This window comes from Anser cygnoides, chromosome 17, assembly GCF_040182565.1.
Source record: "Anser cygnoides isolate HZ-2024a breed goose chromosome 17, Taihu_goose_T2T_genome, whole genome shotgun sequence".
Lineage (NCBI taxonomy): Eukaryota > Metazoa > Chordata > Aves > Anseriformes > Anatidae > Anser > Anser cygnoides.
In genome coordinates, this window is record NC_089889.1 from 11,604,448 (window position 1) to 11,617,651 (window position 13,204).

The 13,204-nt window shown below is 50.1% G+C and overlaps 1 protein-coding gene across 7 annotated transcripts in view; it reads left to right on the forward strand.

The window, feature by feature from the left end:
* PXN (paxillin) overlaps positions 1–13,204 on the forward strand; it is a 43,678-nt gene that overhangs the window by 22,951 nt on the left and 7,523 nt on the right. For 6 of the 7 annotated variants that reach the window (XM_066978622.1, XM_066978621.1, XM_066978624.1 and 3 more), the window contains exons 2-9: positions 1,436–1,662; positions 2,140–2,255; positions 4,166–4,305; positions 4,670–4,871; positions 5,379–5,514; positions 9,840–10,883; positions 11,690–11,959; positions 12,626–13,030. In XM_066978622.1, the coding sequence (XP_066834723.1) occupies positions 1,436–1,662; positions 2,140–2,255; positions 4,166–4,305; positions 4,670–4,871; positions 5,379–5,514; positions 9,840–10,883; positions 11,690–11,959; positions 12,626–13,030 (2,540 nt within the window). The remainder of the gene's footprint in view (positions 1–1,435; positions 1,663–2,139; positions 2,256–4,165; positions 4,306–4,669; positions 4,872–5,378; positions 5,515–9,839; positions 10,884–11,689; positions 11,960–12,625; positions 13,031–13,204) is intronic. The other variant, XM_066978626.1, reaches the window with a different exon arrangement.

Consider the following 13,204-nt stretch of genomic DNA (forward strand, 5'->3'; position numbering starts at 1 on the left):
GGCTGCCCAGTGCCTTGGCTGCTGTGGGCTGCTCTGCTTGGAAGGGGCTTGGAGCTGGCAGGTGCCTGCCGTTAGGGCCAGCGTGCCCTGCAGCTCGTCGGGTGCCTCCAGATCCCTGCAGCCCCCCGTGACCCTGGCTGGGCCCCCAGCCGTGGCCCTCAGCCCCAAAACCTGAGTGTCGAGGCGCCTGTTGTGCACGGGAGGAGGAAGGCAGGTCCCGCTCACCTGAAGGGCTTGAAGGCAGCGGGGTCTGGCACCGAGTAGAGGGAGGTTTGGTGCCAGTAAGGGGGCTTCCAGGGGCTTCTCCTCCCAAAAGTTTCCCAAAGTTTTCTTCCTGGCGTCTGGCTGCATCGCACATCTCCCACGGGTGCCGCCAGCTGTGTCCTGATGCTCTTGTCCCGGAGGGCACCCATGTCCCTAGCGGGCCGGCTCCTCTCTAAGCAGCCCTGCAGAGGTGTGCCCCTGCCTGCGGGCACCCGGCCAGCCGGGCTTTCTGCCGAAAACGTGCACGGTGCAGGCCTGCAGTCGCTCGCTGGAGTTTCCCCGCGGGGTGGCTCACAGGGCGGACGCCCCACGAGCTGGGATTTGCTGTGAGGGGCGCGCAACGGGCGAAGGAGAGTGTGGGGGGAGAAACCCAGAGAGGTGGGTTGTCTCGTCCCGTCGGCGAGGGGGGAGTGTTTTCCCTGCTCTGAGGTTTCCGAGAGGTGCTAACCTTGTGACGTGGGTTCCTCTGCCTGGCACCAGCGCCGGTGTTTCTAGCAGATGGAAGGTTTTTTTTTCTTCTCTTCAGGAATTTGCGAGCAGGCTCCACCCAGCAAGCCGAGAATTGTTTCCAGGAGAAGAAACTGCGTTTACCTGGCAGGCTCTGGAAACCAGTTAACTGTTTGTGTGATGTACCGAGGGGGATTTTTGTTAGGAAAGCTGAAGAACGTAGTCCTGCTGCCGTGCTGATGGGCTAACTTGAAAGTTGCATGCTTCTTGCAGTGCCTGAAACTCTGGAGAAAACCCCTCCCGAGATCTTGTTTCCTGCAGAAAGCAGCGCCTGCGGCCACGTGAAATGACTCGGTGATGATGTGGAGCCTGTAATTAGCCTGTGTCAATATCCTGTTGCGGGTCAATCTCTAGGCAGGTTCCTCCTAGGCTGCTCTTCTGCAGGGCGCGGAGAGACTGCGGGTCCTTCGTGCTGGGTGGCTTCCCAGTTAAGACAAAAATCTGAGGCTGACTGAGTTTTTTCTGGTTGCTCTGTTACCCCTTGATGTTTTTCTTTGTACCAGAAGCCCTGAGCTGCGGCAGTGTTTCACAGTGCCTTTAATAGCTCACCCCAGATGAAAACTCTTCCCAGAGACCTTCTGATGTGGACATCCTGAATAACGAGGCGAAAGAGAAAAAGCTGTTGTCCAGGATTTTCACTTTTTTTTTTTCTTCCTTCCTGCAGACGCCTTACTGGCAGACCTGGAATCCACCACTTCGCATATCTCCAAGCGGCCAGTGTTTCTAACGGAGGAAACGCCGTACTCCTATCCAACTGGAAACCACACGTACCAGGAGATCGCTGTGCCGCCTCCAGTGCCCCCGCCGCCTTCCAGCGAGGCCCTAAATGGCACTGTGATCGACCCCTTGGACCAGTGGCAGCCCAACGTATCCAGATACGTCCACCAGCAAGTAAGTGAGCACGTGCCCATGGAGATGGGGAGGGTGCCTGCTTGTTTGCTTGCTGCAGTCCCCTCAAGGACGCAGATGAGGGGAAGGAATAGTGAGACGTGAGGATGAGGTTGGATAAGCACAGAGTGGGGAAATGGGGGGAGGTGGAGGTTTTTAATAGAGCTAACCAGTCGGAACAAATGGCGAAGAAGATCTCAAAACCCGTTGTCGTTTCAGCAGTGGTAGCGTGGTGACATTAGTGTTAGTCATCCGTCTTGCAGACTGGGGGTTTCCAGCGCAGATCTGCAACTCGTAGGCAGGTCTGAGGCAAGTGGGGAGCGGTTGTCCCTGGTGTAGCTCCTCTCCTGGAGGCTGGCTTGGCTGCCTAACAGACAATTGTTGTGCTGCTGGGCTTTCTCCTGCGGTGTGTGGGGTTGCGGCGCAGTGTGTGTACTTGTGTGGCGTTCTCTGTTTCTAACGCAAATCTCATTTCCGCAGCCTCAGTCCCAGTCGCCTATATACAGCTCTAGTGCCAAAAGCTCCAGTGCCTCTGTTCCTAGGGACGGGCTCAGCTCTCCTTCTCCTCGTGCCAGTGAAGAGGAACACGTCTACAGGTATCTTGTCCCTGTTAAGAGAGAAGCCTGACTCACAGCTCAAGCTGCCTTCTGTAACTGGAAACAAACGCTCTGCTCCTTGTATATGTTCTGTTGCCCAGTGTTGGGTTTTGTTACCTTGTTTGTAAGGGGCTACGTTACCTTTCGTACCTGCTTCAAGGGTTAATGTGGGCCTTTAGTTAGCTCAGCTGTAGGATAGGTTAAGGATCCATCAGACAGGACTGGATCTGGATTGGGTTGAAGGATACAATCCAGGGACAAGTGCCAAATCCAGCCCCAAAAGTTCTTGAGGAGGTGGGTGGCCTTTGAGTCAGTTGCCTCAGGGAACTCGGTTACCCGTCACCTGGCAGGATGCATGATAATTTGAATTTTCATGTAAATTTACATTTTCTAACAGTGGCTTTAGAGCTTCCCTGTCACTACTACCGACTACTTACTGTTTTATACTCACAAAGACAGCTCAGAGGTTGGCGGGGCAGCCTCTATGGTAGGCCTGCATGTTCCGCTGACACGGGGCTGAGAGAGGAAGAGGCAGTCAGAACTTCATCTCTGCCGGCCCCACGCAACGCGCTCTGTCCCCGGTGCCTTTTTACGGTGGTGTTTCACTGGTGTCATGCTCTAACCACGCCTAGCTCTGCCTACTGAGCAGAAAGTTGCTTACAACCAGAGCTGCTTTTGGATAGAACCAGGGATGGCCCAACAGCGGCAGTAACTGCAGTTTTTCAGAGGGCTGCGTGCAATTAGTACAAAATGAAGATAATTAGGGCCCTGAATCCTCCTGTAAAAGGGCCTGGCATGGCCTGGTTCTGGTCTGAATTGCGGCTTGTGTGCTTGGGCCAGGATGAAGTACGCCCTCCTCAGACGGCATTTGTGGACTTTGTTTTCAGTCTGAAGAGAGATAAGAACTGCCTTTATGGAATTTCATAATTGTCGCTGGTGCAGTAGGTGTCAGAGTGATAAAGCCTGTCTTGTATTAACTTTGAGCAGAATCTGGGAGTGTGCAGGAAATAGAAATTCCCTTTTTGGATTTGGAAAGCATCTTTTTGATGCAATAAGAACCTCTAGAGCATTACGAGTTATTTGTCCATTTGTAAAACTAGGAGAAAAGTATTTCCCTGCCATTGACGATGGGAAGACTGTTATTACAGTGTAGTTACTGTAAAAAACACTGCGTGAATCCTCAGTTTTGCTTTGAAACAGCTTGCAATTGTGCGTAGCTAAGTGGGATCACCCGTACAGGATAAGCAGTAATTACAGCTAGTGCTTTATATATGCTCGTGTGTAGGTAAACTTTAAAGGCCCATGTTTAATGTGGTGGAAAATGCTTTCAAATTACTTCCTTATAAATTGGTTACAATTCCCCAGATTAAAGGTTTGAGCACTTAAAAAGAGAGCTTGTGTGCTGTAAAAGGTTGCCACGTAACCTGCCGCTTTTGGCTTTTTGTTGCTAGCTTGAGATTTGTACTTTGCCTCTTCTCCAGTCTGTGCTGGCCCTGCATCCCCTTGTTTCAGAGGAGTTATTTGCTGCTTGCTGTGATGTCAGCAGAAACAAGTAATTTTCCCGTATGCCAGCTAATGGTTCTGCTGCTGTTCTGTGCATCTTGGATCTGCAGACAGTTAACTCTTTGCTACAGGGCTGTGCAGCACATGGTCCTGAAAATCCAAGCCCCTGTCTATCAATGTTATTTCTTTGTAACGGACAAATGAAGACGTGGCTGAGCAAACTGAAGCTGTGGCTAAGCAGCAGCTCTGTTGATAGTCACTTCACAAAGCACACATCTTTCCCCACGGATCTAAAAGCCCCAGTTTGAAAATAATACAGTTCATGTGTAAACTCTACCAACCTAATACAGATTTCCCTCCATTCTTCTGCTGTATCTTGAAGTAGAAGTTTTGTGCTTCCCTTCTAGTTTCCCAAACAAGCAGAAGTCTGCAGAACCATCTCCCACGATGACCAGCACCTCTCTGGGCAGCAACCTCTCAGAACTGGACAGGCTTCTCCTGGAACTGAATGCTGTTCAACATAACCCACCAAGTGGCTTCCCAGCAGGTGAGGAGTAGCAAGACGTTTGGTATTAGTAGATAGTTTGCTTCCCATAGTAATTGTCTTTCTCCTTCCAACATCCCTTCTGAGGGAGATGCCCCAGCCCCGATCAAAGACTCATTTAGCATGGATGGGACCTTTTGAGGTCCAGCACCATACTCAAACTCGGGCCAATTTTAAAATCGGCTCTAACTGCACAGTTTCAAAGTTAGATTATGCTGCTCAAGTCCTTGTGCATTTAAGTTCTGAACATCCTCAAAGATGGAAATTCTGCAAGGTTTCCAGGCAGCTCATTGCTCCTGCCTCTGATCTGCGTGTGTGTATGGACCTATGCGTCTGAAGTACTCTTTTCTGCTCCTCCCTTCTAAAGACGAGGCCAGCAGAAGCCCATCACTGCCCGGCGTGACTGGACCTCACTATGTCATCCCAGAGAGCAGCAGCTCTGTGGGAGGGAAGGCTGCACCCCCTACAAAAGAAAAACCAAAGCGGAATGGCGGGCGTGGGATCGAGGACGTGCGTCCCAGTGTGGAGAGCCTGCTGGATGAGCTGGAGAGCTCAGTGCCAAGTCCAGTGTAAGTAGTGTTTTGGGGACTGCTGGCTTCCCTGGGGCTGGACGGGCTCTTGTGGGAGTAGTGAGGCAGGGGAGGGACAGATGCTGTGGGGCAGTGACGGACAGAAGATGGGATTTGTCTGAAGGGTGGGAAATTCGACAGGCACATGAGGATGCTGGTGCTCTTCTATCTACTGCATCTCTTCCTGGATGGAAAAAAATAACATGTCATGTCACTAGCAGCACGTTGAACTTGGATGTATAGCTGGTCACAAATACCCAAATGTCTGGTGAAAGAAATGTTTGGTTGTAGTCCATGCCTTCATGGCTGAGGTGTATGTGCGTCTACACTTGTGTTAGACGTGGCGGAGAGAGGAGACCTGTTTCGTGTGGAGGTTGGATGTGGGGGGAGGGCTGGCCAGGGTGGGCTGATGAAACTTGCTGTGCTGTGCTTGTTTTGGGGGGACAGTGGGACTTTCAGTCTAGGAGGGCTCCCCTGTGCCTAAATGCATTCTGTTTTTCTTGTCAGCCCTGCAATCACTGTGAGCCAAGGTGAGGTGAGCAGCCCCCAGCGCGTCACTGCCAGCCAACAGCAGACCCGTATATCTGCTTCTTCAGCTACACGAGAACTGGATGAGCTGATGGCCTCCCTCTCCGACTTTAAGGTGCCCTATCTTCACAACTTATGCTTCATCTTGTCCCCCCCCATGTCCAGACTCTCTTGCCTGTTGGCTGCGTCTGCTGACCTTATTTGGTTTCCCAAATGGCCTCTTTACCTCTCATCCTTACTGGGAGAAAGTTCCTCTGGGGGTATTTGCACTTTGTGTGCTGCTGTAGGTTCATGACTTCTATAAATTCTCATCACTGGCATGGGTAAGGCAGTTCTGGGGTCTGTTTTTCCTTCCATCCTGCAGTTCGTCTGTGTTTGGCAAAGATAATGAGCTCAGTTACTGCTCAGGGCAGGGTGAATTATTTTGCTGTGCTGCAACTTAACAAGAAGTAGGGGAGCATGGGACACCATCCGCTTATTGACAGAGACCAGGCTCTCCTCTGTTCTATGGGATGGCCCCCTCTGGAATGCATTTTTACCCTGATGTGCTTTCCCTGAGGAGGGTGTGTTAGGGGCTTAAAGGCGTGTGGTATGAACACCGAAGCCTTTTCATCAAACAGCTGGAGGCTTCAAAGGTTCCCATCTTAAAACAATATCACTTGTTCAGCTCAAAGTAGGGTTAAAGACTGAGCTTCTTGGGGAGTGCAGGATGGCAAACAGTATTCAGAATCGTGTTTACAAGTCAACCAATTGTATCGCAAAGGAACCGCTACCGGTGCTTCAGTCGTGAGTGGCACGTAGAAAATCCCATAATAGGAGAAGCAGGGGAGTAACTTGCCTGTGGTCATCTTGATACATGAAGTTTTTGGCATATGTCCTTGGATGACTTATAAACGCAGAGATTTCTTATTCGTAGAGGTATGCTATTGTTCTGACACTAGGTGATTAACTGTGGAGTTTGTTTTCATGCTATTTCGTTTACCCACAATCATAGCAAAAATGTTCTTGCTTTCTACTTTCAGCTGGTTTGCTTAGAGCCTTACTGAATTACTTGAATTTATTCTGAGGTGGAGAAGCAAATATCTAACATATTCTGTATGTTGTCATTATTGGGTGTGCCTTTCTTACATGTACGTGTAAGTTTGCTTTGTAATCCTAAGCAAGTCCCTAACTCACAGGGCAGAATCTGCTGATGCTTGGTGTTTCTTGCCTGTGCTGAACTCCATCTCCTCCTACCGTGAGTTTAGGTTTGAGGCAGACAGAGCTGAGCAACACTTTGTGAGAAGTAAACAGGACAGTCACACACAGCTTTGCTGTGGTTATTTGTGGTGGTTGTTCTCTCTGTGCCACGTTCGTGTGAGTACTTCCAAAGCGTGCTGTGGATTTCATGGAGATCCCTACAATACCCGGAGTTCTGACCAAGCGAGTGAGCTCAGAACCCAGCAGTGAGCATGCATGCTCCACGGGACTTTACTTGCCCTGTACTTGCTGGGCTTTAATTCAGTCTGTGGTCTGTGACTCATGTACACGATTTTGTGAGAATGAAGGCGTTACTCACTGTTTGCTCTGGACTTACTGTAGTTTGTATGTAGTCAACTGCAAACACTGACACCTTCCTGTTGCTTTTTTCTCCATATTAGGTCCTGGGGTAGAGTGCAGGATAGCCACAGCTATCTGTTCAATCTATTCGCAAAATGGCACAACTGGGAGGCCGGAGAGTTTCCACCTGTGCTGCTGGCAGCGTACCTTGCCTTGCTCCTTCTACACGCTGCGGGAGTGCCAGGGCCTCGTGCCCCTGCCGTTTTTATCAGGGCTCAGAAACAAGCTGAGGGCGTGGTTGTTGCCACAAGCCTTTTGCTCCTTGGTGAGCTCTTGGCAACTGGGAATACCCTTGCTCAGCATTGACATTTTTTTTTTTTTTGCAAGATACAAAGAGGGGACGTTTCTGAGTGTGGGTGTTCAAATGCTTTGCAGTCTTGGGAAAAGGCCTGAGATTCTTTGTGTAACTCCATTAAAATTGCATGACAGTCTAGCTGCTTTCTGTAATGCTGCCCTCCTTCTTGGCTTAGTTTCTGGTTGGACTTTGAGAACAAACTGAAATGGAGCAAAATTTTAAGATTTGAGCTCTATAAACACAGCATTAGGATTTTTGGAAGGCGTTGAGCTCATCTGTATATAAATATTCTTCCCCTAAAGCACCAACAACATGGTTTCTGTGATCACTTCCCTGTTGTTAATATTGTCCCTGGCTGCTTTTAACAGCTGCTCTCCTTCTTCCTGTTCTCCATGTTGCTTCATTTTCCTTTCAGTCACCCTTGTTTGTTTTCACCTCCTGTATTTGTGCCAACTAGTGGTGTTAGCTTGTCTGTAAAAATGGACTTGTGGTCTGTTCCAGTGGCAGGATGGAAGGGAGAGAAGTGGAGTCTTTCCTAAAAGTGAAAGATGAAAGGCTGTTGTTCGAGTGCCAGACCTGCGTGGGGCTGCAAGAAATAGGACAGAAAAACCCAGTCCAGCGTGCAATTAGCTGGAGCTGGTACAACTGCAAGTTCCAGCAGACGGGGGTGGGAGAGGTGGCAGCACAGATGTTTAATTTCCCTCATACCCGAGGGTAAAAGCTGCTGTAACAGACTGATACATTTTATCATCATTTTTCTCACTTTAATGAGTTGCTCATTCTCTTTGCTTACAGAATCCATTTGATTTTTGGTTATCTAGCTCATCAGCGGCCATGGAGATTACTTAATGCACTTGGTTTTTCAGCCTCTGCCATTCCTGTGTAATACGATGCCTGCTTGCTGCGTGGTGAGGTGCTTGCCTTTAGCTGTGAACTGCTGTGTGTGCAACCTTGCTCTGAATTTGGAGCTAGTATGTTTTTAATAGGCTGGAAATACTTGCTTTTGAGCAAAATGACAGTCTTGCTGTCAAAATGACCGGCTTTAATTTTAGAAAGTCTAGAAACTGAGTAAATATGAACCTTAGCATGAAAACTGGTTGCTTTTATGGGTACATCTGGGGGGTATAAATACAGGGAGGAGGGCAATATTGGCAAACTTGTTATTTTAACTGAGGAATGTACTTGCTGGTTCTTCTCATCTGGCCGTGCTCCTGAAATGAGGAGCAACCTGTGAGGAATTGTGGTCCCCTACCACGTTCCAAGTGGTCTCCCTGTAGTGCTACTGCTGTGACTTCACAGATTTGTGCGCTTGCCATCTCCTGACCCCTTGGGATGGTAGCTGCTTAGGCCAGCTGAAGGGATACGTCTTTTCCACCTTCTGGCAGATTTTGTGCATGTTCTGGTTAATTTTAGCCTTCAATTCCTGGCAAGTGTCCCAGAAAGGTAAGTAAAGACTGAGATAGTGTGCATGGGCTTAGAAAGTTGTGTGCCCTGCTATGTGAGAACGTGAGCATCTAACTTCTTAAAGCTTCTTTGGAAAGCATGGCGAAGAATCAGAGCAGCTCTTGATAGCTGTCGGATGTGGGAATCTTTAGGCTAGGTTTTTAAAACTGGCAGGACAGCGTTGGCTTGAAGTTGGCCTGGCTAACCCGCTGTTCTGATTGCCTTTCTTTAAGGAAAGGGAGAAATGCCAACTTGTCTCCTAGAGCTCAGCCAGGAGCCACTGGAAACAGGGAAAGGAGGATCCGTGATCTTTTTTTTTTTTTAAACACCCTCTAGTCAAGGAGAACCAAAAACTTGGTATCAGTCACTCTTGTTAGAGTGTATTTTGGATTAAAATTAATACTGATTTTGTTACAATGTAAATGTGGAGATGGCTAGATTAGCCTGTTCCCCTTAGGCCACAATCAAAGCAGAGTTTACAAGGGCATAGAGCGACTGCCAGGCTTGTTGAGATTCAGCGTGTGTCACGTCCAAGGTGAGATTAATGATGTGGGAAGAACAAAGCCCATGTCATCTGTTCTTGCTGTGCTTGCCCCGAAGCTTTGTTTTCATTGCCGTGAACGTAACCAACTGCAGCACGCTGTTAGTGTATCAAGAAGAAGAATGTCAGGGTTTGTTCTGTTCATTGATTGCTTTTTTCAGCTTCCAAATGTAAAATCTACATGGCTGGCTGTGAGTAAGTTGCTAATGTGACCTTTACTCACAGTCCAGACATTCCCGGGTTTGTTGCTGGCTTCCCGGCAGCTGTCGCGTGCCCCTGTCACAGCTGTAGGTGAACACGAGGTGTTGCTTAGGAGGGCAGCATAGAAAAAGGATCTTGATGGCTGTAGAGCTTCGTATCCTGTGATCTCATGCAAAGATCAGCACGCTGTCACGTTAGTTCTGCTCTTTGATATTTCGTTCTCTGATGTAAGACCCTGGATCGACATGGCTCTTTGATTTGGAGGTCACAGTTGTTACAATGCTGTATACCATGCTTTTTTTTTTCCCTTTCTTCTGTCTATGTTTTTTTCTCCTTGTTCCTTCTGTCTCCTTTCTTGCAGACTAGTTCCACTATCTCTCTGATTTCTGAGCCCTCCCCAGAACCGGTTCCCAACTCAGCAGACGCAGACTCCAGCGACTCTCATCACAGCTTAACAGTGCTTTCCTCTTCCAAACGCCCTTCTGCGAGTCACAGCAGGGACTTGGCAGCACCAACATCTGCCCCCTCAGCAGTCCTCCGCGCTGGGGAAGGCAGTCACGTTGTAGCTCTGCCTGCTTCAGGGCATTCTGCTGCTCCTCCACACATGCCTTCTTTGCCACAAATGGTCCCCGTGCCCCCTCCGCGCGTCTCTTCTGCTGCTCGTGGGGAGCAGTTGACCTCCGCAGGCTTAGTTAGGCTGAGCAGAAAGCCTGACTCTTCTAGGAAGGCTTCCCAGGCCATGCCAGCTTCCAGCACGGAGCTTCTGTGTAGGTCTGCTGAGGTGGAGGCACAAGGCCTGGAGTTGACAAAAGTGAGCGAGAAAAAGGAGCAGAGAACAGACCCCAAAATCTCAAGTGTCCCAATTTCAAATACTGGAATAAATGGTCAAGGGAACGGGCAGATAGCTAAAGAGCCGGGCCAGCAGGGAGCATTCAGGGATAATTCAGCCCTTCCTTCTCAGGGCAGAAGTGTGGAAACAGCTTTAGATGAGCTCTGGGCTCTGGAGCTGGCTGAGGATCTGCCAGACGTACACGCAAAGCATGAGAAGGTTTTGAGTCCTGTGTGTGAACCTTCTGTCATGGCCCTGGATCGGCAGGATGTCTTCCCAGACACTAAAAAACAGTTGGGATTCGTTGTGGAGCAAGGACAGGAGCTAAAAGCTGAAGTACCACGTGAAATGCAAGTAGATGTCTGTCCTGATCTGGGCCAGAAGAGGCAGAGCAGAGGGAGAGCTCCTAGGAAGGCAGGTGCTGCTAACATGACCAAAGCCAGAGGAGAGCAGGAAAACGAGCAGTTCACAAGCTCTGCAGTTGCTCCCCAACCTCCTGAAAACATTTGGAAAGCCGAATGGGATCAGCTGCACGTCTCCAAACCACCCATTGAGAGGATCTCTGCGTCAGGCCAGGCAGGCACCGCACGAATGCGGGAGCAGGATGAGTCCAGGCGTGACCTGACAGCTCACTAACGTTTGCGTGTGGTGTGAGAGCGCCTGGGCTCGCCCGCACTAACAGCATGCAGTGCCGAGCAGCGTTACTGACAGCTGCATGTCACGGGCGTGTCGAGTCCCCTGCTCTGTCCTGTGGCCTCCCCTGCGTGGCGGTGAGCAGGACGGAGCATGGCAGGCTGCAGGGGCTGCCCTGTGAAGGGGAGTTTTATTCCCTAACTGGAATAAGGCAAATGGCCTCTGAAAAGCTGAAGGGCTGTTTCATGCCTCCGGAGGATGTTCCCGACTTGGGATGGCAGCTCCTCCACTCTGCTGAGCCTTTTTAGGTCTTGTTGCCAGACGTGTCAGTGTTCCTTCCAGCCCTGGAAGTACGCTTTGTGCACCAGCCATCTCTGACCGAGAGTCTTCTCCCTGTAAAGGGCAGACACAGCGAGGCTGCCGTGTGTCCTTGCGATGCTGGGGTTTCTTTAATGCTCGGCGGGGCGGTCGTGCTGCACCTCCTATCTTGGCTTCCTGCTGGGTAATCTTTCCCTTCCTTTTCTAGATAGTTATTTTTGGCTGCAGTGATTATCCTTACGGGGTTTTTCCTTGCACTGAGTCACTGTTCTGGGCTGTGCCAAAAGGAGTTTTGGCATTGTGGAATAAATGTCATCACTCTTCCTGCTCTGCTCACAGTTGTCACTAATAGCCTGAGTTTGTGCTGTTGCATCTTGAGGCTTGCCCTTACCTTGCTCTTCTCTGCTGATACTGTTACCTTTGTCATTTAGATTAAGTCTTTAATCAAGAGGACAAAAGAGACCTCGAATGTACATCCAATGAATCGGGACCTCTCTCCAAGGCGTAAGCTAGGTCCTGCGATATTTCACAAGTCAGAGTCCCAGGATCACTTGATTGAAGAGCTGCAGGACAGACTGGGCATCGCCAGGCAGCAGGAGCAGGAGGAGTGGAAAAGCCAGGATGACTGGCTGGCAGAGGGGGTCGTTATCACTGCCACACCCCAGGGAGAAGAGCAGAATGGTGGACAGCAAGTAGAGAAGGTAGAAAGGAGGGGCATGTCTTGCGAAATTCCAGCATGTCCCTCTGTCCAGCATTGCGTGGAGGTGCAGATTCAGTCTGAGTGTCCTAAGCAAGACAAAATGAAGAACTAGCTCTTTCTGCTCACCCTTGCCTGACCTGAAAAGGGAACTGGCTCTCGGGTCCTAGTTCTCCCTGTTTAAGAATTGGAGTAGTATCTGAGGGCCCCGGTAGTGCTGTCTGTTTGGGTCTGCTGCTGTCGCATATCAAATGTCCACGTGGGGATTATTTGAGAGCCATGCTGAGAGGCCTGGCATGGAGGCAAGCTTTGTTTCCTGCCTCTGCAGGAAGTTCTGGGTGGAAGATGGTGCTCTTCCTCAGAGCGATGCAGAGAAACAAGTTTTCTAGTTCCTTGTCCCTTGCTTTTTTGCTGCCTTTTCCCCTTAGATAAAGAAGGTAAAAAGCAGCAGCCTCTGTTCTTACCCACTTGTGCGTGGCTGTGGCAGTGAGGCTGACGTCCTGTTCGTGCTCGGGTGCGCACCCAAGGAGGTTCAGAAAAGGAAGGGGGAGAGCACTGGGCAGTAAAGACTGGGTTATTGTCTGTGTGCTCCCAGCTTCCTGGTGCAGGAGGTGCTCGTTGGTTCCTCTTTGGATTTATTCACTTTTCTTCTTCCTCCGTGTCTTTCTAGGTGGTTTTCCCTCCAGAGTCCCCGCACCCCCCAAGGAGGACGGTCTCTGTTTCAGCCTCTCCCCCGCTCCAGCCTTCCAAAGAAGCTGCAAAGACAGCCCCTGCTAACGCTGCACCCCCTCGTGTCCCTGGCCCCGTACCTCTCTTCCCTCTCCCACCTCAGCCTTCCCACCCACCGTCTACCTCAGCTCCTCGTCCAGTCTCCTCCTCCTCCTTCAGCTTGGCTCCCCAGCCTCTCTTCCAGTGGGAGACTTCTGCCACTGATTATCATGAGCTTTCTGTTGGGGGCACCCCTCCTTCTGAAGAGCCTGGGCACTCCTCTCCCCAGCCTTGGACCCCTAGCACCAAGACAGTTGTTTCTGTTGGCTGTCAGACTGAAGATGAGGCTTTCTTCCCGCAGATGCAGGCAGGCTTGTCTTTTCTGTTTATTTTCTTTTTCTTTTTAGCAGAATCTTGTCCAGTCTAACCACTGCTCCCAGCCTGGTAGCTCAGTAGATGTTCAGGCAAAGGCTGGTGCTGAACCGGGTGGTAGGAGAGCAGAGCCGTCGGTAATAACAAATCAATCCCAGCTGTGCCTGTC